Below are 26526 nucleotides of genomic sequence, written 5' to 3'. Positions count from 1 at the left end.
TCGGTTCTCCAAAGGAACAACCTTCTCCATGGAGGTTCTCCCCAGCACCTGAGGAAACCATTGCTGGAGGTGCATGGTCTCAATGAACCCTTGGATTTCAACCCCAGAACACACAACAAAGAGGCAGCAACCGCCGCCCCACCATTTGGACGATAGTCGCTAGAGAGACTGAGGTGTAAAACCTCAACCCTTCCTTCCCCTGATTCAGAACGGGGGGGGGGTGGCAGGACTCACGGCCCGGCGCCTGGTGTGGGGGTGAGTGTCTTCCCTCCTCTCCCGCAGGGACCCCGCCTTCCGGAGGCTGCACCTGCTTCCCAGTCAGGGCAGTGGAGGGGGGGGGGTTCAGAGAGAGAGATGATCTGAGGAGGGCCCACAAAGCTGCAGAGGCTTTTTAAGCAACAGTTCTCACCAAGGAATGAAATCTCTCATTCAGTCATGTCCTAACTACTACCTGGGACTTTTATGTCTCTTTAAACAACACCACTCCCTTACACCAGGGCTCTATTTGCTCTCGCTGAGTGATAATTCTGTGTGTGGAGATTGTGCTGTTTTAGAGATCCGTCCTCGATCCATCCTCATCATGGTGTCCTATGACGGAGCCTCCTGAGTGCACGGTCTGTGTCCAAGCTTTGCTTCTGAGGCATCTCTCATCTCACACAAGGGAAGCCGTGGCTTCTCCACCTTCATGTCATGGTCCATGTCCAAGCAAATAAAGAACTAGTCCCCGCCTAGGTTTCCCTTTGTTGCTTTGAACCCAGCAGTATTCTTTGATGAATCCTTCATAAAGCCGGTCACATTCCCCAATGTATCTGTATTTTGAATTGTTATTTCTGGGGATTTTTTTTTTTTCTTAAAGCAATGGATGCTTATAGGAGCAGTGTACAGGAGAGAACGGCTGGTATGCTTTGGGGGGAGTATTTTAACAGAACAAGTATTGGGGACAATGGTGGCTAGATTACTCAAGGGATTTTTTTTATTTTATATTTGTTTCCTGAATCCAAAGTTAAAATTATTTAATTGCAACCATAACTGGCTAATCCATTATGGATTTTAAAGAGAAGAATACCATTTGATTCCTAAAGAACCTTTCTTTTGCCATTTCTAGTTTTGAAAATGTTTTAACAATGATTTCTTTCTTAAGAAACATTTCAGGTATTTTTTTCAGTATGTCTTGAACAAAAGAGCAGACAGTGATTGTTCCTCAAGAGAAAATTATTATAAAATAGCTATTCACATATATATATATAATACTCAACTACAAAATAAAAATCTAAAACTCCTTGTATTCTGTACTGAACCATACATATTAAAAGTCATGAAAGCTTAGACTAAATGGTTTTCATTTAACCCTCAAAAGTGGCATTAATTTTTCAAGCAGTAACTGTTGCTTAAGATGGTATTGTGCCTGTGTGATAAATGTTTAATGATTCCTAGTACATGCATGGCTTAAAATTCATTATTTATTGCACCTTTGCTTGCTTGGCAAAGGTGACAATTTTATAGCCCCAGCAGTCATGCAAACACATTTATACCAAACCAATGACTGATAATAAATTTCCTTACTGTAAATGTCAGTGGGTTTCGTGTGTCACTGCCATTACATCTTGTTTGGAAGCTGAATGCTACACAGTTATGGGAGGCGCCAGATGGTGTCATTAACACGGACGCTGAGACTGTTTACCACTGACTTGTGTGTGAGAAATTAAAAGTATGTGACCTATCTTTACACTGAAGCATGATGTCAGTGGTGAACGGGTGTTAATTACGGTGCAATATGCTTGCTTAGTCCGCTCGTCCCCCTCAGAGGGAGTTTAGGGATTTTCTGAAAAAATGATTTGTTTTTGCACATATACAGAGTGAGCAAAAGGGTAAATTCTTCCAAAGACTCCTGTTTGATTCTGTGTTTGGAATCCCAGACACCCTGGATGTCACAGCTGTGGTCAGGTGGGTGTTACCCTCTGAGCAGCCCCGCAGTCAGGACTTCAGGCTTGGCAGGGCCTTCTGTGCTGATGCAGTGCAGCAGTTTTTGCTGTTTGTGTGTTTGTTAATTTGTTTGTTTGTGTCATAACTTCAGCTATTTCAAATACTATTTTGGAAAAGTTTCCATTGAAAGCATGGAATTTGTGTTTTTAAAAATGTGATGTCAAGATGATCAGGAATTTATTCAAAGAATGACAAGGAAAAGAGTGGAAAAATTCTGTACCAATTTCTTTCATGCAGTGAGCTCTTTATTTCTTAAAAATTAGCAGTACAGGGCGGCACCTGTGGCTCAAAGGAGTAGGGCACTGGCCCCATACATGGAGGTGGTGGGTTCAAACCCGGCCCTGGCCAAAAACTGCAAAAAAAAAATTAGCAGTTAAGACTAAGACCTGTATTTTCCCTGATCTGATGTGAAATACCTGAATGACTAAAATTCAGCCCGTGTGTTTTATTAAGATACATCTCTACCTGGTACTCAGCCATGGCCATGCCCCTTACTGTATTTCAGCTTCCTTCCTGTTGAGGTTTCTGCTTGGCTCTCTTTTCATTTCAATTTAAACAGAAGGTGGATTTATTTTATTCCCCCTTCCCAGTCCTTCACTTGAACCAAGAGGTTGTTCCATTGAACTTGACCAAATTCCTTTGAACTTGTTTTAGCCTTGGCGTAGTCTGTAGGAATTTTTCAGAAAGGCTTATTCTTTCAAAACAATCATTGTGCATTGCTTTTACAAAAGCGCGGCAAGCCTTTTGGTGTGCAAGATTTTAAAGTCATGTGGAAGAGAATACAGACCATTGTTTGCATTGAGATGAAAGAGATGCCTCGTTTCTTCAGACTAAGTCGGAGATGCAACTGGGTGGTAACAGAAACAGTGAACCTCACCGACAGACGGGACGTGTGCGGGGAGGCACACACTTGAAAGGCAAAATAGCCATGCAGGTCAGCTCCCTTACAGGACATGGAAGTGTGTGTTTGAAATATCCAGGAGCAGAATTGAAGAAAGTTTGGGGAGACGGCAAGACTGAAAAGTTGTATCTGTGAAACAGCACTCACTTTTAAAACTCAGAAAAGTGAGTTTTCTGCCTCTACTGTCCTTTTCCTAGCAAATGAACCAGATGCCTCAGCTAGCAGAGCAAATGGCCATTACCTGACCTGTGCAAACAGTTTATTCTCTGCAGAAATAGAAGTTCTCGTCTTATTCCCTGTCCAGAGATTTACCAAGTAACACCGCCTGCTGGGAGGTGCTGGAATGTAGACAGTGAGCATCAGCTTCCCCTCCTCCAGCCTCTGTTATGACTCTACTCCACCCTTTTGCCCCTTTGACATCTGCTTCCTGTGCTGCCCTTGGATGCCCATGTAGCCTCCCCCTGCCTGTCAAAGGCTCTGCTCAGGACGTCAGTCTGCAGATCCATTCACAGGTGGGTCTGTACTTCAGGGGTGTGTGACCTTTCCAAACCCTTACCCTGGCTTTGCCTCTGCTCCAGAACGTTGTTCTCACCCTGGTCTACCTGGAAATAGCCTATTGATCCTTCTAAATCCAGATCAGCTGTCTCTTTCCCCGCCATCCCAGACCAGCCTCAGCTGATTCCCTGGCTTTCCGGGTGAAAAACTGCCTACCCGAGCACAGCCCACACTACTGACCCACAGAACCCCGGGCAGCATGAATGTCTGTTCTTGCAGCCCACCACATTTTGCATTGGATTGTTACACAGCAATAGCTTCCCGATACACTGCCCATATCACAGGCACTGGCATATGTTTATTTATTTGTCTGACTCTCCAACTCTGAGAATTCCTAAGAGGCAGGAGCCATGTCCCCCTCACACCTCAGCACTTGGGCCACTGCTCGGCACCTGCTGGATGCTTGACAGGCATCTATTGGTTAAGATTGTTGAATTAAGCTCTATGCTAAAGTTCTGAAGGTAGCATTTCAGGCAATAGGACACTGCATATGTTATCCCAGCACCCTCAGAATTGCTCCATACAACCAATGGCCTTCTCCACAAAGAACTTGGATGCCCTTGTTGCTACTGTTGAAGAAGAAAGCAGACCCAAAATGGGATCACTTATTCTAAAGCTCCACATCCCCACACCAAAGCCCAGATTGTTTAACTGTAAGATCCAACCTTCTGAGAAATCAGAAGAGAAATAATAGTCAAATCTCTTTGAGCCAAAAACATTTTTCTCACATCTCTACAGGGAAACTCATTTTGCTGCTCCAGTTTTTATTCCTCTTTTTTTACTGCCTATAAATGCACTCTGCCCCGCTCATCAGAGCTCCTTTCTGTCTTGTAGATTAGATGCTGCCCAGTTCATGAATTGCTAGTAAAAGCCAAACTGGTCTATGAAACTCAATTTCCTGAAATTTTGTTCTTTGGATACTGATTTTATCCAAACTTTTTTTTTTCCCAGAGTTGCTTTTCTAGTTGAGGAAGTGACTCAGTGGCCTAGTCTGGCTTAGGAACTCTTTGCTATATATTTGTAAGTTGCTTCTATAGGAATCGGGGGAAGGCAGATTCCAGCCTCCTTCTGAAATAGGAGGTATCAAAAATATTTTAAAACTGTAGCTAAATAGTGACTTTCATGCATCTTTGACATGCCACATGCCCACTCTTTATAACATGGGATGGAAAGAGAGCGATGGCCTCACATCCTTTTTCCTGTGAGCAAATAGTACTCAGACAGATGCTGCTCCACACGTTCTCCAAATAAATCTTTCTTTTAATTGTTTTTAAGGAGGAAAAACAACCAATAATGCAGCTTTTTTTCATTTCACAAAAATGTTAAGAGAACAAATTTATCACCTATTATTTCATTATTTCTTGGAATTTCTTCATCATCAAGATAGTCATGGGCAAATTCTACATTCTAAGCATATGTATCTATGCTGTGATATTGTGTATATTAGGAAATATATATTTAGTCTTCATCCCCAGCTCCTGCTCAGAGGTCCTGAACCCCTTGTAAATTTCCTAAGCAATAAAAAAGCAATAGAAGCATCGTTTGTTACAATCTTTGTTTTTCACGCACCCACCTCCACCCCACATCCTGCAACAACTGCAAATAAAGGTGAAAGTCGTGTCTTTCGTTATTTATAACAAGTATATAACATTTCATGTTAATGAGGCGATTTTGGTTAATGAGGCCACTTTTGTTAATGAGGCGATTTTTGTTAATGAGGTGATTTTTGGAAAGCCTCAAAGGAGGGGGGATGCTTGCCAGGAAAGCCAACCACATGATTCAGGGGTTGGAACTTTCGGGTCCTCCTGCAATCTCCAGGGAGGGGGGAGAGGCTGGAGGTTGAGGTCAACCACCAGTAGCCAGTGATTTAACCAGTGACTTTGTGGAGCACAAAGTCTCCGTAAAAACTCTCCCCAAGGAGTTTGGAGAACTTCCGGGCTGGTGGGCACATGGAGGGCAGCATATCTGCGCTCCCCCCACCTGCACACCCTGCCGCATGCATCTGGCTATTCCTGACTCCTACCCTTTTATAATGAGCCGGTAATCTAATAAATGAAACGTTTCCCTGAGTCCTGTGAGCTGTTCTAGTAAATTTTCGAACCCGAAGAGGTGGACTTTGAGTTTACAGCCAGTGAGTCAGACGCTCAGGTGACAACCTGGGATTGAAATTATTAACTGAACCAGGGGTGTAGGGAGCAGCCCGTGGGACTGAGCCCACGCAGCGTGGGACACCCAGCTGATGTTGTAGAATCAGTTGATACGGGAACCCCCCACACCACGTGCGGTGTCAGAAGTATTCTAAGTGCGAGACAAAGAGAACAGAGTTTGTTTACTTGGTTTTCCTTTGAATGCACTTCATGTTTCATAGGTGGAGGACAGCTTTTGTTCTCACAACCTGTATGGAAAAGCCATCATTTCAGAAGGGCACCGTTTAATAAGAACAATGTCTTCCATCACTTTTGAATGTAAGAGTTTCCAAAGCCTTTGAGGCCACATCCTCATTTTATTCCAGTACAGATGGTTCTTTCCTGGGTGTACAGAAGTCCACAGTTGGTTAGGTAGCTATTACATTGATTAGTTGTTTAAAGAGATACATACATATATAATGTCGCGGTAATGCGTGCTTTTAGGATGGTGACAGTGAATGACACTACTCAGGTAATTGGTTCTGGAAACCGTGTTCCTGCCTTCTCACCCCAGAGAAGTCATTTCTCCCGTTTGTAGCTGACACCGTATTGATACCTGGAGTGTCAGCGAGCTGGCTTATAGCAGACAGGGCTCAATTAGGATGCTGCAGAGACTCAAAGGACATTTCTGAACATTTGACACTACTCAGGGTGAGAAAAGAGAGACATGGAGCCATTTGACGTTACCTTGGTGCACATGCCCTAAATTGGGGATTAATGAATTTCAGTGTTTCTGAAAAGCCAACCGCAGATCTCCCTTGACAATGCTTGTGCATTGCAGAAAGCCAATCATATTTTTAGTGATTATATGAGCTACTTGTTTGAGCTGTTACATTCAATTGAAAACAAGTTAATTAACCACCTAATTTATCCAATCTAAGATGCCATCAATTATAAGATGTACCTCTATTTTATGTACCATTAAGGGGAAAAAAGTGGCCAATTTAACTGTGACACAGTGTCTGAATGAGAGTCCTGAACAGCATATCAATCAGTCATATAAGTCTTATTGCTTTGAAATTTCTTTCATCTATTCAGAGAGGGGAGGCAATTTATGTTCCCTTCAATTACATTGTTTGCTGGGTGATGAGAAAAAATTTTCTGCATGTGATTCAGTAACAAAATGTAACACAGCTTCATCTACTTGTGGGTATCCATCACTCTTTATTTGCTCCTGAGAAGTTCTCAGTTGTTGCATTGCAAGAAAATATGGAATTACAGCCATTCCTCCAATATTTGGTTCACTAATATCAAATTTGGACTTTGCTGCTCAGTTTCTGAGCCTTTCTAGGAATATAGTAAGTGTTTACTCTGATGCCAAATCATGCTGTCATCTTTTTGAAGACATTGTCAGGGGCGTTTAACTCAACATATATTGTGCACATGATGCCCATGACTCTCTTGAGATGACAAGAGCCACGACCAAGTCACCTGAGCACAGGTGAGGACAGCTGTGTCATGACTGCTGCCTGGCTGGCGCAGCTGCTAAGATACCACTGAGTGTAAGGCTTATTTCAGGAATGCTATGTGGGAAAACATGTATAAACTAGATGAAATCCCGAAGTCACTCAACTCAGATTCCAAAACCATTGCTGAAATACAGATGGTTAACAATAGTCACAAGTAAGTGTCATAGGATGGCAATAATTTTAACTTTTTAGAAAAATATTTGCCAAATAATGATAATGACCAGATGGAGAATATGCACAGGAGGGATTTGGACAGATGGAGTTGATAAGAGAAATATTTAAAAAATACAAGTTAAAGAAATTTACTTCTGGGTGCAGTGGCTCATGCCTGTAATCCTTGCACTCTGGGAGGCTGAGGTGGGTGGATTACCTGAGCTCACAAGTTCGAGACCTGCCTAAGCAAGAGCAAGACCTCATCTCTAAGGCGTTGTGGCGGGCACCTGTAGTCCCAGCTACTTGGGAGGCTGAGGCTAGAGAATCACTTAAGCCCAAGAGTTTGAGGTTGCTGTGAGCTGTGACACCACAGCACTCTACTCAGGGTGACAAAATGAAATTCTGTCTCAAAAAAAAAAAAGAAATTTACTCATTGAATTAAGGAACTCTAAGGCCACTAATGTGCTCCGCAATTCACACTCTTCCCTTTAGCCTTGGTAACGGGACCTGAATTTTATTCAAGGCAGTAATCTGCCCATCTAAGAGAATACGTTTCCAAGCTTCTTTTGTATCTGGTGTGACACGTGGCTAAGTTTTGGCCACTGAGATAGAAGCAGAAGTTGCTGCAATAGGAATTATTGGAAAGGTGCTTAACGGTAGTGACCAAGCTAGGACAAGTCCCCTTTCGCAAGCTTCTCCTTCCTGCTGCCTAGAATGAGGATGTGATGTCTGCGTCTCCATCCCTCAGCGTCCTTGAGGTAGGATGGTGAGTTGGGCAAGTAGAAGGAGCCTGGGTCTTTGATGAGCTTGTGGTACTCCCTGGACCACAAGAAATTTCCAGATTTCTTTTGCATAGTGAGCAGTTATCTCCCATCTTGTTTAAGGTATTTAGGGTTTTCTGTTATACGCAGCCAAGCCCAATCGTAATGGATAGAGGAACCCTCTTTCTTCAACTAGTAATCTATGTGGGAGAATGCCACAAGGATCTATTAAGCTCCCATTCTTGGGGGTAACGTGAAGTATATAAAGGAATTAAAGGTGTACTTGTTCCTTAAATAACAATTCTTTGTGGGTAGCATTACTAATAATTTTGACCTTCACAAACCTCGTGTAAGTGCCTGCAGCGTGTCTAGTGCAATGGTGGGACACGGCAGTGTGTGGGTCACACAGGACCACAGCCCGCTCTCGCCCCCATGTTGCACAGTTTTGAGTCTGTTCTCAACTGTACTGAAAAGCCAGAGCGTGTCCATGAGTCATCACTGCCCTCGGCAGACACCATCAGCAAAACAGGTTGCTTTTGTCTGAAATGCTGGGTCTCCACGATGGTTGGGAGTCCCAGCTCCCCCAACCAAGAGGAAAGTTAAGAGAATAACTCATAAAGTAAGTCTCAAACCTACAGCACCGTTTCAACAGACTATGCTCTGTTGGAAGTAACAGGTTCATCTCAAACTTTTTAACCCCTTTAATAATGTAAGTAGAAAGGCTTTTTAAAATTGCATTTTTTAACATTGATTTTAGAAATTTATTTGCATACCTTGGATGGAAACGATTGATACAGTTCACTAGGAGTTCCTTTCAAATCAGGAGCTAGTGGTCTACTCCAAGGACTGGAAGTGTCTTCGTTAAGTATCAGAGTTGTCAAAATGGAATTTCTCTCTTCTTGCAGTGTTGGCTATTTTTGATAGATTATTATGCTGAGTACAAATTTTATCACATGAACCTAATATTCTCATGGAAGATTCCTCATCTCAAATTCTAAGGCATCCCTTTCACTTTCTATACTTTTTAGTTTTCTACAATTATTTTGTCTTCAGTAAGTCTACTGATGCTGTTTTCAAATTTTATATTTTCTTGGCTGTTTCTTTAATTCTTCTCTTAGAATCTCATTATCTCTTTTAATTTCCATTACCACTTGTGGTAACATTTCCAAGTCCTTGCTGATTTCTGACGAGCTGTTCTTGCAAAAACTTGCTTCTGAGTTTGCATTTTTTCTTTGTTTCAGAGAATCCTCTTCTGCAGGTGACTGGTAGGTTTGAATGTTCTGTTTCTCTTCCCATCTTTAGTCGAGCAGTGTAGATTCTTGTCATGTTGCTTCAAGACTGAGGTTTTTCATTTTTACTTGTTTCTATCACTTAAAGAGGCATCTCTTGTACAGTTTTTGCTGATCTCTCCTTCTCTTTCACTGCATCATCTCTAGCTGGTTTTCTTTTATTTCATTTTCACGTGAGTTTTTTTCTTGAGAAGCGGGTATGTCTTTTTCTCTAACGTTTGTTTTTCATCTTGAATCAACAGAAGATTTTTTTCATTTGATTATTTTCATTACTGACAATGACCATATTGCTATGAGTTTTGTGTTCCTCACTTTTTTTTTTTTTTAAAAACTCCTGGCAGCTTATGGCCAGGGCCAGGTTTGAACCCGCCACCTCCGGCATATGGGCCCTGCGCCCTACTCCTTTGTTCCTCACTTTTTAATTGATCTAATTCTTCTTTTTAGTTGATTTGCTACTTCTCCAAAGAGAGTTGGCTATTTTTCCCTCTAGAGTTTTATTTTGGCCTTGAAGAACACTACATTTACTGATTTTTTTTTAAATTCTTTGAGATACTATTTCCCATCTTCTTCTGTTTTAATTAACTTAGATTGAATAACACTCTTTCCTACCACCAGATCCTTAAGTCACTTTTTGTATGTTTCAGTTTTCTGTATCAGAGATTATGTGGTAAAGACAAAAGGTTTTATTTTGGACTTAAGGTTTAGATTTTCTTACCCTAAAATTGCATTTTGTATCTGCGGAAGAGATTTTCAACTAACTGGTTCTGTGGTAAATGTCTATACTTTCCTACCCTTTATTTATTTGATAATATTGCAATACTTTGCCCCCAAGAGGTCAACCTGTGAACTCTGAACTTTGAAACCTACCCTGATATTTGTAGCACTGTCAATCTGTCATCCTTTGTTTTGCTCCGATTGGGAAAACAGAGGGCTTCTCAAAGAGAAAGGGGAGAATGGAGAAGCGTAAAGAAAAAAATTATATTTACAAAGCAAAAGTAGGCTTATTAAGGACTTCAGAAATTTTGCTCCTAATGGGTTTGAATCTCTCCATCCCCTTGCAGGGACAGAGTTCCCTTTGAAGTCTTTGGAAGCTCTCTGTAAGAAAAGACATACACACACATATGTACAAGTGCGCATGGGTGTGAGCTGAAAATTGAGCTCATGGTCTTGCTCTTGCAAATGTCTTTTTCAAAGCTTTGCCTTTCATTTTGCAGATGGGAGAGAGGACGTGCAATTCTACCTTCTGTAAAATCTTTGCCCGAAAAGCTCAAAGTATTTGTAGACAATTAACAAAAAAGTAGTTCCTGTGTTTGCCTGCTGAGGAAGGCAGACGTTTCTGTAATTTACTTCCATTTTGCAACTGAGGAAACTGATATTTAAGGAAAAGAAGCTCAGAATTTCAACCAGTGGCAGAAGGAAGGAAACAAGCCTAAACCTGCCACCAGGCTAATGATGCCCAGTCTAATGAGTCTAGAGAGGTTGAACGTAACCTCCAAAAAAAAAAAAAAAATGCTGTCATGAGAAAAAGTTTAGTATAGATATTGTCATGTTCCATTTTAGTATGAACCTTGCATTGATTACGTCGGATCACTTGTGTTTATTTTGATCACCTACTAGTTTATTCTGTTTATAGTTTTAGCAGCTACTGTGTTGAAATTGAGTTACGATAATGCTTTTGTAGTCATTCTAACCTATTCCAAGGACGGAGGAGAAACCAAATCAGAAGTGGAAACATGGTCTAGGTATATCAGCCAAAATTATATTTTGGCCAATGTTTTATGCACACAGAGCAGGTAACAAATGTGCACAAAACACAAACTATGTATTTAAGTTCTCTAGAATAATTGTGTGTGAATAATGGCATCAACTCAACTGGATATACCTAGTTTATGTCTAAATCTTTCATTTGGTCATTTAAGCGGGAAAAGAACCCACTGAAATAATTTTGAATAGTAGAAATTACTCCAATTCCCTTTAAGAAGGGTCCATGCAACACAAAGTTAACTTGTCTATTCTTTCACCATTCATCAGATGCCCCAAAATATATGGCAGAAATTGTTCAGATAAAAATTCCTTTTAATGCTTCAGAAAATGAAGACATAGCTCCGGACCTCCTGTGGACAGTCTAATTGGAGGGTGGCGGACGAACCACATAAACGGGTGGGAGTGACCAAAGCTCCTCACTGGCTCAGTCACCCACACGTGTGGTCTCTGTTTCAGAAGCTCGTAGGAAATTACACAGGAAGTCATTAAAACTTAAACATTTGCTCATTTCTATTCCCTACTTTATCATGTCAATTTCTCTCCTTGCGTCTGACCTTTATTATTTGTTTCCCATGGAATCCTCCCTGGACCCCCCCTCCGCCCCCCACCCCCCGGCTCAGCTCTAGAATGTCCTGCCTGGGGTACCTGGTGTTATCATTCTTTCCTTTCCTATCACAGGGGTAGAATGTAAGGTGTGTATTCTGTGCTCCTATGAGAGTCAAGAACAGCTCTAAGGAACGTATCTCTAAGCCTTAAAAGTTCAGCTTATCCACTGTGATATATGGTCATTTTTCCTTGATGGGGTCGCTACATTTAAATCATCCCTTTGTCTAAAATGCTAACCTTGTGTCATCAGAAAAACAGAAACAGAATTTTTTTGAAGGAATATGGGGGTAAGAACCTTATTTCCCATCCGTATTAATCCTGGCATGCTATGTAGGTAACAGCATCCTCTGTTTGATCGTTGAAACAATTTACCGTTACCAGGCACATTGGATCCCCACCTCCCAAATATTGGTCAACAGCTGGGGCTTTATTTTTACTTTATTATTAAGGAAATGGGACCCAGAAGAGGCTCTCCAGTGCATGGTACATTTTTTGGTAGATGTTGACTCGGAGGGTCTTCCATACCTGTTTTTCTCCCCCACGAAAACCCATGGTTTGAAGGAGCATGAAGGAAATATTCTGCTTTAATTTAAAAATGACCTGTGCTCCTGGTTATGGGCAAAATCACCCCTTTGTAGAACCTCAGAAGCAGTCTTCATTCCCAGTTGTCGCTGAAAGAGGTTTCCAGGCTGGAAAGAATTTTTTTTCAAGGCATTTAAAAACTATCTGTACTAATAAAAGAAAAATGGGATATTTTCAGGTCAGAAGACTTCATCATACCTGACGATGGCTATGTTTTTAATTAAAACCCGGGCACAAAATTGGGTTTACTGTGTCGCTGGGATGCCTGATCTCTCTCCCGAGACACCACCTCACGGGTACTGATCGCTAACTCTTGACACCCGGAGGCCACTTTGTGTGTTTAGCAGTTAGCAAGGTGATTTCTGAGGCCTGGCAGCTGTTGGTGTTAAAGCTATTGTGTGGGAAACAAAAGCCATTCTGTCCTGCTCCCCAGCCGCCTTTGTAGCGCTGATACAGGAGCTGTCTCATAAATGAGGCGTAATTCTTCACCAGGGAGATTGATTACTGCCACGTTTCAATGTTAGCTTCCCCTTACAACATCAGACGGGAATGTTTGAACAGACCCCCTTCTGGAAGAATCTTGGCTTCTGACCTCCCTCAACATGCTTGCATTTACATCTGTTAGCGAGACCTGTGATCAGATGCCATCGCACCAACATACATGTATCCTCCCTCCCTCACTCTGTACCAAGCTCCAAGGCCGGCTGGGTAAATGACGGTCAGCCTGCGTGTCCCGGGAACGAGGCAGAGCACAGCAGCATCCATGTGCCAGGATGCACTGGGTCTCCCACACAGCCCTTCACTGAAGTCCTCGTAGAGCGCATCAGAACTGACATTTATTTGAAGTACATGTACTTTCTCACGCAAATGGCGCATTCATATCTTCATATAGAAAGTTTATCAATCTAGAAAGTTTCCGATTGCATATAAGAACCCAAACTAGCCTAATGATCAAGGAAGTGAGATGGGCTGCGTCCTCAGCTGTCCTCCTCGCTGGGCTGAGCCCCTTGCTGTGTCACTGCGGGGGTGTGACCCACCAGACGTGAGTGTATTTCCTCACCTCATGAACACTGGCCTCAGCCACATGCCGTGCTTTGGTGAGGCTTACGAAGTGTGGATTATTCTCACTTACCCTTTTGTGTTCCTGCCATTGCTATGAAAAGAGTACACCCCAGCGATCTCTGCGATCTCTCATCAAAAAGAGAAATGCAAGGCGGGTCTGGATCCCTACTGTCTGGAGCCAGACCCACCTGAGTCCAGCCTAAGTCAAACTACTTCCAGCTAACACAGAGGTGCATAAGCAAGAGTAAGTGACAATCGTTTTAAGCTCGTGTGTTTTGAAGTGGCTTGTGACACAGCACTATTGTGGCAGTGGCTGAATGATGGGTTTTGCTCAGACAACCGAAGAGTCCTAAGGTGTTCTGGGTCTCAGCAGGGTTTGAAAGGAATTCCTGTTCCATTTCTCTGGGCTTCTCCTGGGACTTCAACCCAGGATGGTTCCCTCTTAGTGACCGTCATTTCAGACTTCTCTTATACCCCACACCATCCAGAAAGTAAGAAGGCTTCTCCTCGTCAACCATCATACGACAGTTCTGGGCCTCGCTCTGATTAGGCTGACTTAGGTCACATGTCCATCCTGGGCCAATGATGAGCACAGAGGCTGGTATGTGATGGAGTTTATTTCAATCAGAGTCCCCTATTGAAGATGCAAGTGGACCCCATCTCCTTCAAAATCCATGTGGTGCTGGATTAAAAGTGGGAGTAGAGGGTGCAGCATTAATCAGGGAGGAGAGACACTAAAGTCTGCAACCTTAGTTTCTGATTTCCATCAGTATACTATTTGCCTGAAGACATTTTTCTAGATATCGTCATCCAGAAAATCTTCGTGTTGCCAGATTATCTAGAGGTAAAGAGGAGGGGTGCATTCTCCAGCCAGACCCTAAATGTTACCTTGTAAATGGGAAAGCATATGGCCACACCTGTGCCACCGAAGGCACCGGAATGTGGGTGGGTACCCAAATAGGACTTCGTTCTGACTCCTAGTAACTCAGGATTTTAAGAGAATTAGAAGTCATTTCCACCTACTAGAATGTGGAGACTTCTCATCCAGAGGCTGAGCTGTTGCTGATGTAATACATTTAACAGAGTGAGTCAGGGTGTTAAGAATGTCCTTCCGCTGGCACCTGGCCTCCATTGCTTCTGAAGAGAAGTTAGCTGTGATGTTGTTTGTTACTGTTCAGACACATAACAAGAATCAAATAAAATGTGTGTTGAATTGATGAATTAAAAATAGCACCAAGATATTTGGGCACATGGTCTTCTTTCAGATTGTAAAATCTTCCTGGCACATTTACTGCCCACACTGCAGCCGCTGCAGAGCAGGGAATCAAAGCAGCAACTACCCCAAGGGTTTTTGCAAACATGCACGTTAAGGTGATGACCAGTTACTTCCTCTGTTCCTAGGAGTCCTCCCTGACCCCGAAGCACTTGTAAGATTCAACAATCTTAGCATTCAACCCATTTTTTTGTCATTTAACACATGTTTATTAGTCTACAAATATTATAGAGCCAAGGACTGTGTTAAGGAAGATAAGGGGTGCAGAATTGGATGTGAGATGAAATTTGCTTTCTAGTCCCTAATTAATATGTAGTAGAACCTCCGTGAGTTGACCACCCAAGGGACTGTAACAAACCAGTCAACATATGGAGGTGATCAACATAAGGACCTAGGCCTGCTGTGCTGATACATACAGGGGTGTGTGTCCAGTCTATGAAAAGTAGGTCAACTTAAGGAGATGGTCACTGTAGGGAGGTGGTCAACTATAGAGGTTCTACTGTCATTTGTCACTCGAGGTTTTAGGGAAACCTTGAGCAGAAGGAAAGACTTAGGACCTTCTATGGAACTACAGATTCTCAGGGAGAAGCTTAGCCATCTTCTTGTGGTTTTATTTACCTTGTCATTTCTAATCATTAAGGGACTTGGTTCTGTATGAACATGTGTCAGCAATAAAGACAAAATCATCTTAACCAATCATTTTGATGTGACTCAGCCAAGGCATTAGGCCCATTCCCACATTCTTACATTAATTTTTTTAAAGTATCTTCCCATGCGCTTTACTGCGGCTGTGCACAGGCATTATTTGGTTTGTTTTGCTGGTAATGTCCTGGTGAAATAATCCCACGTGATTGCTACTCTGAGAGTATGGACTCAGCTATGTTTTCTTTGACTCCCTCTTTCTCTTTGTATTTTTTTTTTTTTCAGATAAGCTATGCCTTAAACCATACAAACAGAAAACTAACACTGGAACCTAAAATAACAGTCAATGCCAAGATTGTTGTGGTCGGTGCATCTAGTGTTGGAATTTCCTTCCTAGAGACGCTGGTATTTTGGTGAGTTGTTTTACTTTATGCCTTGATTTTTAAACAGTAAAAATTATCTTCCTACACCTGAAGAGATCCCCTTGTGAGAAAAGACCTGCGTCTGTTTGCTGCCCCCCCCCACACCGTGCCTTTGTGAATTCATCAGTAGAATTTTCTAGACCAGGGGCTAGCAAACTATAACCCCCAGGCCAAGTCTGGGTTTCCACCTGCTTCTGTAAATACAGCTTCATTGGAACAAAGCCACACATTTATTTATTTGTTATCTGTGGCCCTTATTGCACTGCAGTAGAAGATGTGAGGAGTAGCTGCAAACAGACCACGTGGCCTTAAATACCTAAAATCTGTCCTCTCTGGCCATGTCCACGACAAGTCTGCTGCACCCTCTTCTGAATGTTTCTCTTACTGGCCAGACCCTAAGAATCACCTGGTGCATTTGTTAAAGATGTAGATTCCCAGACACCGAACCGACATACACAACCAGGAACTCTTGGGGAAGGGTCTAGGAATCCGTGTGTTAACAGGTCCCCCAGGTAATCAGGCAGCCAGGACCTTTCTTTCGACCCCCGCCTTGGGCACCAGGGAGCAGGGTAAACCCTTCAGGGAAGACGGAGGCCTGTGTGTCACTTTGGATGCTGTTTTCTCATGGTCCTCAGAGCACCCACCAGGCTTTCTTTCAGAGCCCATTTTCCCCATAGATGATTCTCAAGGATTCTTCGTGTCAGGGTGTATCTTTTCATCTGCTGGTTCAGTGTCTGCACCTCTTCAACAGGAAGAGCCCAGGGCCAAGGCCTGAGAACTCGGGTCCTGGCCTGGCATCTCTGACTGAGGAGCATGACCCACCCCCTCTCAGCTTCGAGGTCTTCCTTGATTTTTTTACAAAGTCTCAAAAATGTTTTTTAAAGCCTTACTTCGGGGATCACAGAGCCCTAAATTAAAAGAGTCCACTTTTTTCCAATCTTTTGCTCAGGGTCACCTGAGACACTTCAGCTATCTTTCAAAACCGCAGGTGCTAAGATGTGAATAGGACACAGCCCCCCACGGACCATCCTAGAAGCTGGCAAAGTGAGCTCAGAGAAAATAGGTGGGGCTCTGTGAGGGGGCAGATAAGAAAGGGGGTGGAGGAAATGACTCCTGAAAGGTGTTTATGCCTGGTTAACAGAGAGATGCGCTCACTTCAAATGGTTATTTTGCTCATTTGACATCACATTAACCAGATAAAGAAAAGATTTTTTCACTTTCTAGCCAATTTGTTCGATTCTCCAGAACATACCGTTAGTTAACCAGAAATAAATGACACATCTTTATTGAAGTTAGCTGCAGAATTCCCTTGCCTTAGATGATGTGGTCAGTTTGTAGCGCACCTCATGGCCGCAGGGAACGGTGAGCAGCTCCTGGACTGCTGGCCTTCCCTACGCCACGCTGCACTGGACAGCGCTGCCCGTTCTTGTGGGTCCCTGCATCTAGACCTTCTGAGCAGCAAGTCTTATGCAAGCATTTCTGAATGATGAATTATCAGGGTAGAGTTGCAAAATTATAGTCATTAAGAAGTTATCATAGATAGGTCTCAAATCTCAATTCGGCCGTGTACTTAGTCATAACGTTTTGTTTAAATGGTTACATTGACATATATACATATATACATGTAATTTTCCTTTTGTGGAATCAACTTAGATTTAATAAAGACAAGTATAAATTTTGATCTAAGTATTGGGTTGATTAAATTTCCCAAACAGACCTTTTTGAGGCATTTCGTAGTATTCATAATTCTCTTTCATCATTACACAGATTAAGTGCACTGAACGTAGACTAGTATCAGTTTACGGATCTCTAATCCTTAAGGGAGGAAATGGTTTTCTCATTATTTTCTCTAATTATTTTAAATTAGCAATCACCATAGTAACTCCTGCATATTTTACTCTCCCAGTTTAGCTCCCTCTTGAATTTAATTTCTATAAATGATTTGAGCCAGGATGAAATTGAAGAAATAAAAGTTTCACAAAACACCGCCCACCAGTAAGGATTAAATCCACATTTTTGAAGCAAGATTTAGGAAAATCACCCTCTTTGTACTCTTGAGCTGCATTACCAGACTCTGCAGAGGAACTCTCCTTCCTGGAAAACTCATCCAATGTCCAGGACAGTGAGCTCTTCCAAAAAATCTGGCAATTCTGTCATCTGGTGATGCAGCAGACACAACTCTTTGTTCTTATATTATTTCCTTGCAAGAAGTTATGAAGTGGCTCAGCGCCTGTGGCTCAAGTGGCTAAGGCGCCAGCCACATACACCTGAGCTGGTGGGTTCGAATCCAGCCTGGGGCTGCCAAACAACAATGACGGCTGCAACCAAAAAATATCCGGGCGTTGTGGCGGGTGCCTGTAGCCCCAGCTACTTGGGAGGCAGAGAAAGGAGAATGGCTTGAGCCCCGGAGTTGGAGGTTGCTGTGAGCTGTGACACCATGGCACTTTACCCAGGGCAACAGCTTGAGGCTCTGTCTCATTAAAAAAAAAAAAAAGTTATGAAGTACATTTGGTCTCCTCTTCAAAGGATGCCAAAACAGTGCTTGCATAACTCCTGCATCCTTGGCGTCCTTGGCGTGTCCTTCCTTCCCCGAAGCGGAGGTGATTTGCAGAAGTCACCGCCTTCTGCCCTGAGACATAGGGAGGGAGCATTGAGGGTGGTGGTCTGATTTCCTTTGTAACTGCTCCCATCTACAGTTGCGTCTGCACAGACAGCCTTGTTGTCTTTGCTTGTCCCGCCTCATCCTCCTCGAGGAGCTTCTCTGGCCCTCCAGTGCTGGGGACATGTGTGGCAGGCTTTTCCCTAGGGACACACCCAGTGTTCCAGCCTTTCACCTCCCTTGCCTCACGTCCTCCTGGTCCCTGCACTGAGGCTCTTCCAGTGTGGTGGGGCTGCTCTTAGAGGTGGGGAGGGCAGGGCCCAGCATCATTCAGGATGGGCTGAGGCTCAGATAATTGTTCCTGCCCCCGTCTGGTGCATCTGTCTTCTGACAGCACTGTGCAGCCCCTCCAAGGGATGCGGAGAGGGGAGAGTCGTGGTGGCTTTCCCCTCCCCGCCGTGCCAGGGCATGGGCCTCCATGGAGAGCTCAGGAGCTGGGCAGGGCAGGACAGCAGGGCAGAGGGAGGGCCTGGGGGCAGTTCTCACTGCACACGCCAGCCTGCCCCATGGAGTGGAGGGCAATGATTGAAAGGAGAGTCTAGGTTTCACCAGGTACGTTGTGCACCAAGGCTAGCCCTGCTGAATGCCCCAGTGCTATACTTGGAATATTTCAGGTTTTCTACAAAAATACTCCAAAATCATCTTTAAAAAGAAATACAAAAATTCTCTACCTAAAAAGTCCAGGAGCCCAATCTCTGAACTTCTGTTTTCACGCACCTTTGCATCCTTTGCCTGGGATGCATTGGCATCTCCTGCAAGCTGGTCAGAAATCAGAACCTCAGGGCTGGTCAGAAATCAGAACCTGCCGTCCCACAGACAGATTTCCCCAGCACCGTACAGAGCAGCTTCTCCGCTGTCTCTCGGGCATGAGCCACTGAGCAGCCCCGGCTTGTGCGCCTTTACCCCTAACTGTGGGGCAGTTCCTTTCAATCCATCATTTATTTTCAAGTCCTTCCTGATTTAATTCCGGCATAAAGAATCTCTTGGAGAGCCTCTAATGGTGTAGAAAAGATCCCAGTTATCAATGGATGGTGGTGACTGACAGCCGCCCGGGTGATGTCCTGAGGCCCCTGTGTGCGACTAGACGGACACACGGTGACTCTCAGAAGGTGCCCGTGGGCCCTGGGACGCCCGAGACCCTGAGTCTTCTTCCATACTGAGAAGAGTTTTCTCAAAAAACAACCAAATCCTCTCACCAAAAGATGAAGTCACAGATTTTTTACCTAGACGTTGATCACCCCTCTGGTTGAGTGTATTGAGGTGACTAAGACTAGCTGGGAACTAGCAGGGCATGTTTTAAAAGCTACAACTGTGGCCAAATGACCGTGAGTCCTGTTATCGGGCCATGCAGTTCCGCACAATATCCGTCCGGCACAGCTGTGGGCTCTGGCAACAGCCAGCCCAGCGCTTGCAGCTTAATTAGGCTTTTTATCTTTACGTTTGTCTGAGGACATCTGAAACCTTCAGTGTGGCCTGTCACTAATTAGGTGACTAATTAAATAGTCAGCACTTCCTTACTGATCTCAGAGCTAAACCGCTGTGAGCAAGCAGGTTGTGATTGTGACTGTCCCATCCTGTTGGTCTCTGCCATATGAATCGATGGACATGCCCCCCACCCCACTGCTCTGTGCAAAAGCAGCAGTGTGGTGGAGAGGCCCGTGTACACAGGGCTGCCGTCCCACAGGCCAGGGGGCAGGCAATAACTTGGGGCAGAGCCCCAGGGCTGTAGCGCTACGCTGGAATCCCAGCGGGGTTATCTGCTGGCTGGAGCAGAGAGGGCTGGGAACAGTGCGCGACAGGCACAGAGGCTCGGCCTCCCCAGGCGGGAGGACTTGACATTCTGCTATCAGAAAATAATGACCCAGAATGCTCCCTGGTGTCACTAATCACAACTGGGCTTCCTAATTTGATTCCAATATTTAAATGTAATTAATGTTAAATAAAAGTACCTTCATTTACAGAAATTACCCGCTCCTGCTCACTTCAGTATAACTTCTCTTCTGTCCTAATACACAGAATAATTCCCAGAACAAAAGAAAAGCAATCCACTTTGAGCAACAGTGGGGCCTTTTTTGGTGGAGACAGAGCAGCTGATTTTCGTTTTTTGTGGCTGCTTTGTGGTTCTCAGGGGTGAAGGTGTTAAGTAAGAAACGCATTTTCGTGGTCATGCAAAGTGCAAACCACATACGGGAGCCCAGTGGTCTACTCGTCTACTCAGTCTCCATCATCCACTTGGGTAATTTGGGTTTGTGTTCCTTCAAATCAGGCTGAAAGTGAAACATTGGGCTGCAAGTGGTTTATTTGGGAGTGACCCTAAGGGACTGCCTGAGAGAGCAGGACAATGCGATGGGGGAGGGAGGCAGGCCCCTGAACCCAAGAGACAAACCCCTGGGGGCACCCGAGGCTTTCCATTCCTGCTGGGGCCCTCTGAGGGAAGCAGCTGAGATGGGCCCCTCTGAGGGGAAGCTGGGGTATTTCCCTACTAGTCCCTGCCTTGCTTATTGTGTGGCCACTGTGGGATGTTCTTCCAGCCCATCCCGCTAGCTCAGGGGTCCTCAAACTGAGGCCTGCGGGCCACATGAGACAGTGTGATTGTATTTGTTCCCGTTTTGTTTTTTTACTTCAAAATAAGATATGTGCAGCATGCACAGGAATTTGTTCATAGTTTTTTGTTTTGTTTTTTTTAACTATAGTCCAGCCCCCCAATGGTCCGAGGGACAGTGAATTGGCCCCCTGTTTTAAAAGTTTGAGGATGCCTGCTCTAGCTCCTTGGCCCAAGAATGGCCTTAGGCTCAGTGAGGCAAGGAATCACTGGATAGGAGGGTCAGCTGCAGGTGACCAGGTGGGCCAGGATGAGGTGGGTGGGCCCCAGCAGCACCTGCCGGAGCCCTTCCTGTGCCTCAGTTTCCTTAGCTTGTTCTTGTCTTGTTAATGTTCTTATCGTTGCCTTTATGGAAGCTGTGAGCACAAAGGCAGAGAAAAGGCCAGGTTCGATGAGAAGGCTTGCTGAGAGGATTTCATGGTGTTCTGCCAGCTCTAAAGAGATTCCCAAGTGTACTCCTCCACCAGGAATCTTTGCTGGGAAAAGTTGACATTTGGGGCTCGGTGCCTGTAGCTCAAGCAGCTAAGGTGCCAGCCACATATACCAGAGCTGGAGGGTTTGAATCCAGCCTGGGCCTGCCAAACAACAATGACAACTACAACCAAACATAGCCAGGCATTGTGGTGGCCGCCTGTAGTCCCAGCTACTTGGGTAGACTAAGGCAAGAGAATCACTTAAGCCCAGGAGTTGGAGGTTGCTGTGAGCTATGATGCCACAGCACTCTACCGAGGGTGACAACTTGAGGCTCTGTCTCAAAAAAAAAAAAAAAAAAATTTGGCATTTGAGCCCTTGTCTTAGCAGATGTTTTATTTCTCCTTTGGGGTGGAGACAAGGTTAAATCAATAGTTTCCCCCATGTGGCGTGTGGAACAGCACCTTCAGCAGTGCCTGGGGGCCCTCTAAGGAGAACAGAAATCTGGGCAGTGAGGCCTGGACATTTGTGCTTTCATGACCCTCCAGGGAAGTCTGAAGGTCACTCCTTCCTGAAAACCCTGAGTTACAGTGGAGTGGACGCATCAGTGGTCAGGCTGGTGGAAACTAGAATTATCCAGTGTCCACAAACCCCCATCTCCTCACCTGTGCTGTGTGAGAATCCCTCCTCAGATAGCAGCCGGGGGGTCAAGTCAGAATGCACAGCGTTCAATGCTCGGCGCTGGAAGTGCATCTCCAGGGCCTGGTGGAAGCCAGCACTGACTCCAAAGGAGGGGAGTGACTAGGGAGACGGGATGTCCTCAGTGAGGAAGACACCCTCTTCCAGAAGTGTTTCCAGCCAGCAGCTGCATCTGACCCCTTGTGAGACAGTCCCCTGGAGTCTGGCTAAGGGGGACAGCGCCTTTGCTTTGACTTCAGAAGACCCATCATCCCAACATCCTGGGGTGTTTCCGTTTTGCAAAACGGCTTGTCTTTAAAGAAAATTATTGTTGCTACTTCTCTGTTACCTGTGAACCCAAACTGAGGGATGTCCAGCTCCCTATGGACATGGACCACCGCGGATCTTTTCACAGGGCTGACCGCTGCTGCGTCATGAGCTACCAGTGGAGCTTTCTTAGGCCTTTTCCTGGTATTTGGATGCTTTGAAATCCTTAACCTTGATGTGCCTGGGGACCTTTGTTCTGCCAGTAACCCAAGTTGATCAAGTAAATCTTAGGAAGCTGTGACTGTACCACAGCCAAGAGCTCTACATTTTAAAAAGTGAGGGGAGACAAAACGTTCACCCTTCACTCCTGTCTCTCAAGCATTCAATGTGCTCATGTGCTTCCTTCACAGACACGCCAACTCGACCCTCTTTCTTGAGCACCCCAAACTCCTTCCTGGAAACCTCCTAGTTTTCTATTCCTAGACTAGTATCATCCTTGAACCACCAGTGTGGACATGATTTTGGAGCTTTTATTCGTGTTTTAAATACCAGTTCACATTTTAAATACGAATTCTCAGGTGCTGCCCCAGACCTGCTGCCTATGAAACTCTAGTAACTCACCAGTAATCTGTGTGCTGACAAGGCCTGTGGATGCGCCTGCTCCTCGGGGCCCCTCGGCTGATGCTGTCTTTGCCCTGCCAGCTCCATCCTGCCCTCCCCACCTTTTTCACGTGCAGAATTGTTCCCCAAAGAACAAAGGACGCTGCACATGCTCCAGCTGTGCAACCTGTCCCCCTTCCTCAGCTCTGAGTCCATCATATTCTTTCCTCTGTGTAGAGGAATGATTAAGGCTATAACACCCACCCACTGAGCTCTTTTATCCTAGTACAAAGAGAACCAGGTACAAGTGCATTGAGGGGAAAAAGAGGTATCAAACCCCACCACCCCAACAGCACTGGATGTTGGCTAGAAATTGGGAGGGGAAGCCCAGAAGGAGCCTGGCTGAAACCCAGGCAGAGGGGCCCTTCAGCAGAGATGACAGGTGGTCATCCTCTCTGGGGAGTGGGGTGCTGGGAGTCGCTATGTGAGACCCAGGCCAGGCGAGCCGTCACTGAGCAGATGGCTTCTGGAGGCTGTGGTTATCTCTACATGTCTCTAAGAGCGTTTGTCTCTTGTTCCCTGAAGGTAATGCCTTTCAGAGGCCAGTCCAACACTGCCAGCGCAGTGAGGCATTTAGATTTGAAAACACCATTTTTAATTTCCCCTTTTGTTTTAAGAACTTGTGGTGGAGAAAAATGTTGTGAATCACCTTCTAGATGTTAAGGTTAATGCTGAATAACTGTTCCTATAAGCAATGGATTGTCAGTGTTCCAGATGCTACATCATAGCCACTTGGGAGGGATGGGGAGCATTATAAAAGTAGTTTCCTGGGCTCCTATTCCTGAAGTTACAAGTAAGAAGGGCTGCGGGGTGGGGGATGGGGGAGTTCTATGAGCAGGTACAGTGTTGCGAAGACTCCCCAGGTGATTCTAATGTGCAACTGGGTTTAGGGACCATTTATGTAACATTTCCTTAAAATTAGTGGTCTTATCTGTAAGGAAACCTATTTCCCCCTATAACTGCTCATTGCAACCAATTGTTTTTATGGGCTTGTTTTTCAAACCACATTTTCTAATTCTCAACAAATTAGGTAACTTATAAGTCGCATCATTACTTTGGGGCATACTAGGCCTCATTACTGAATTATCATTAATGGTGTATAGCTGAAGTCGTGCCCCCATGTTCACGGCGTTAACTTTCTAAACTGGACCCAGCAGAAAGAATTTTGCAAAGCTTCATGCCTAAACTATCACTGTCAAGAAGGAAGGAAACCCTCCCCTGTGGCGTTAATAAAGCCTTCCTAATAGCCAGCGCTTGCCAAAGCATAAGACCCGCCTTCGTCCTCCCCTTCATCCTCGAGTGAGACGTGACCTCGCTTGATGTTGAATTCCCAGAATGCTTCACCATTCCAGTCGTAAGGAACTGATTGATTCCTGTCTTATATTTTGCCATCTCTTGTATGCAAGGCCTTTCTGATGTGTCTTTTGTAAACTTCCATCTTGGTATTTACGTTATGTATATTTTTAGTGTATATAAACATATGCACAAAGTATAAATGTATAATTTTTAAATTGTTTATATATAAAGACATCATTAATCCCCTCCCCTAAATTTTAAAGGCGATTTTTATTTTATTTTAGTCTATTTTGCCAGAACTTCCAAATTTTATTCTTATTTTTTTCAATTGACGTCTCAAGCATGGCACACATTTTTATTTTTTCAGTAAGGCTGCGTGTGTTTCTTTTGTGTGGGGATACGTGAGCAAACCCCCCCCCCGCCCCACCTCTTAGCGTAGTCACCGTGTCCCCCCACCCCCCATAGGCCTCCACGGAGCACCCAGGGCACTCCAGACAGACACCTGCGCCTTCATGTCAGGGAGGGATCAGGGTAGGGGGAAGAGAATTGTCCAATTCTTTCCCCAGGTCTCATCCTGGGGCCTTCGGGGGCGGCCGAGACGAGGGCAGCTGTGACCCACCACCCAAGGTGGAGCCAGGCAAGATGGATCCCCAGAGAAGAGAAAGGCAGGGTGGGGGGAGAACTTTGACCTTTGCCTTACTCCATGAACTCTACTCCCTTCCAGCCTCAGAATCCTCCATCCTCCTCCTCCTCTTTGGATCTCTCTGTCTCCCCCTGGAGGTCAGCCTGTGCCATTACGGACAGCTTTGTGGGCGTGAAGGCTTCTGCTGTTTCATTTTTTTGTGTGTGTGTGTGTGTGGTTTTTGGCTGGGGCTAGGCTTGAACCTGCCACCTCCGTCTGAACCTGCCACCTCCGGCATATGGGACCGGCGCCCCACTCCTTGAGCCACAGGGGCCACCCTGCTGTTTCATTTTTAATGGCACCAGAAAGTACCATTAACACAAACAGAACCCAATACTCGTTTAATACCATCTGATACTAGGCCATGTTCAGTTTTACCCAGTGGTCTTAAAATTGTCTTTTACAGTCAGTTTGCTTGGATACCGATGTGTATAATGTGTGTGGTTAACGCATCTCTGAAATCTCTTTAGATGCATGACAGTTTCCTGAATCCTCCCCTAGTCTGCATTTTATTTTACTTTTTAGATTCTTACATGTTAGAGAATTTGTGGTGAAATAATGCAAGGTGTGGGTTTACTTTAAAATACTCCAACAACATGGCTCGGCGCCTGTAGCTCAAGCAGCTAAGGCAAGGGCCACATACACCAGAGCTGGCGGGTTCAAATCCAGTCCAGGCCTGCCAAACAGCAATGACAACTACAACCAAAAAATGGCTGGGTGTTGTGACGGGAGCCTGTAGTCCCAGCTACTTGGGAGGCTGAGGCAAGAGAATCACTTAAGCCCAGGAGTTGGAGGTTGCTGTGAGCTGTGATGCCACAGCACTCTACTGAGGGTTAATGAGTGAGACTCTGTCTCAAAAAAAAAAAAAATACTCCAACAATAAGAAAAAATGTTGGAAATTTAAAAAGCAACAGAATGTTGGTCGATAAGCTGCTCCCACCTACTGTGTATGTGTGAAATTTTCCAGAATGAAAAGGTTTTCAGAAGTAAAAAAAAAAGAAATTAAATAGCCCAGGACATTATCAAAAAGCCTCTTCTGACCTAAATAGGAAAAAATACTGGTGAAAAAAGTTAATTTTTCAGAGAAAAATCAGCAGATTTTCTTAATCTGCTTCACACTTATAACAAATATTCTAATTTGTTTTGCCCTAATTTTTTCTAATATTAGGCATTCATATAACTCCCAATTTTTAAGCCCCGTCTTTATAGCATCTTAAAACATTGTGTGTTATTATTAAAACAATTAAATCTGAGTTATTCTTTGACTAGGAAAATACGTAGTTAGGTTAAATATCTATTTGAATTAGGATTTATTACCATTTGGCAAATATTTTTGTCAGTTTTGAACCCTTCAGAAATCAGAGGTTTTAGTAAATGAAAATGAAGCATTTAAATTGATGCGGGGTGATTATTTTTTCTGTACAGTATGTATATCTCCAAACAAAAGCATTTTAAAAAGTAGTTAATTAAATCATTTGTTTTGGTTGCATTTACTATATTCTCTCCAAAAAAAAAAAAAAATCATCTAAACATTAATGAGGGATTGTCATCAGGGTAACAGGTTTCTACCGCCCAGAAGGGTAAGCAACATGAAAAGTTTTATGTTTCTTTTATCGTGTTCAC

General features: G+C 44.2%; 1 protein-coding gene across 1 annotated transcript in view; it reads left to right on the top strand.

Annotated features, from left to right (window-relative positions):
- Window positions 1-26526, top strand: part of CFAP61 (cilia and flagella associated protein 61) — a 367994-nt gene that overhangs the window by 191871 nt on the left and 149597 nt on the right. Inside the window, exon 18 of the mRNA XM_053574251.1 lies at window positions 15512-15639. Coding sequence (XP_053430226.1) covers window positions 15512-15639 — 128 coding nt within the window. The remainder of the gene's footprint in view (window positions 1-15511; window positions 15640-26526) is intronic.

Source organism: Nycticebus coucang, chromosome 21 (assembly GCF_027406575.1).
Source record: "Nycticebus coucang isolate mNycCou1 chromosome 21, mNycCou1.pri, whole genome shotgun sequence".
Classification (NCBI taxonomy): Eukaryota; Metazoa; Chordata; class Mammalia; order Primates; family Lorisidae; genus Nycticebus; species Nycticebus coucang.
This window is presented reverse-complemented; position numbering and strand designations above follow the sequence as displayed.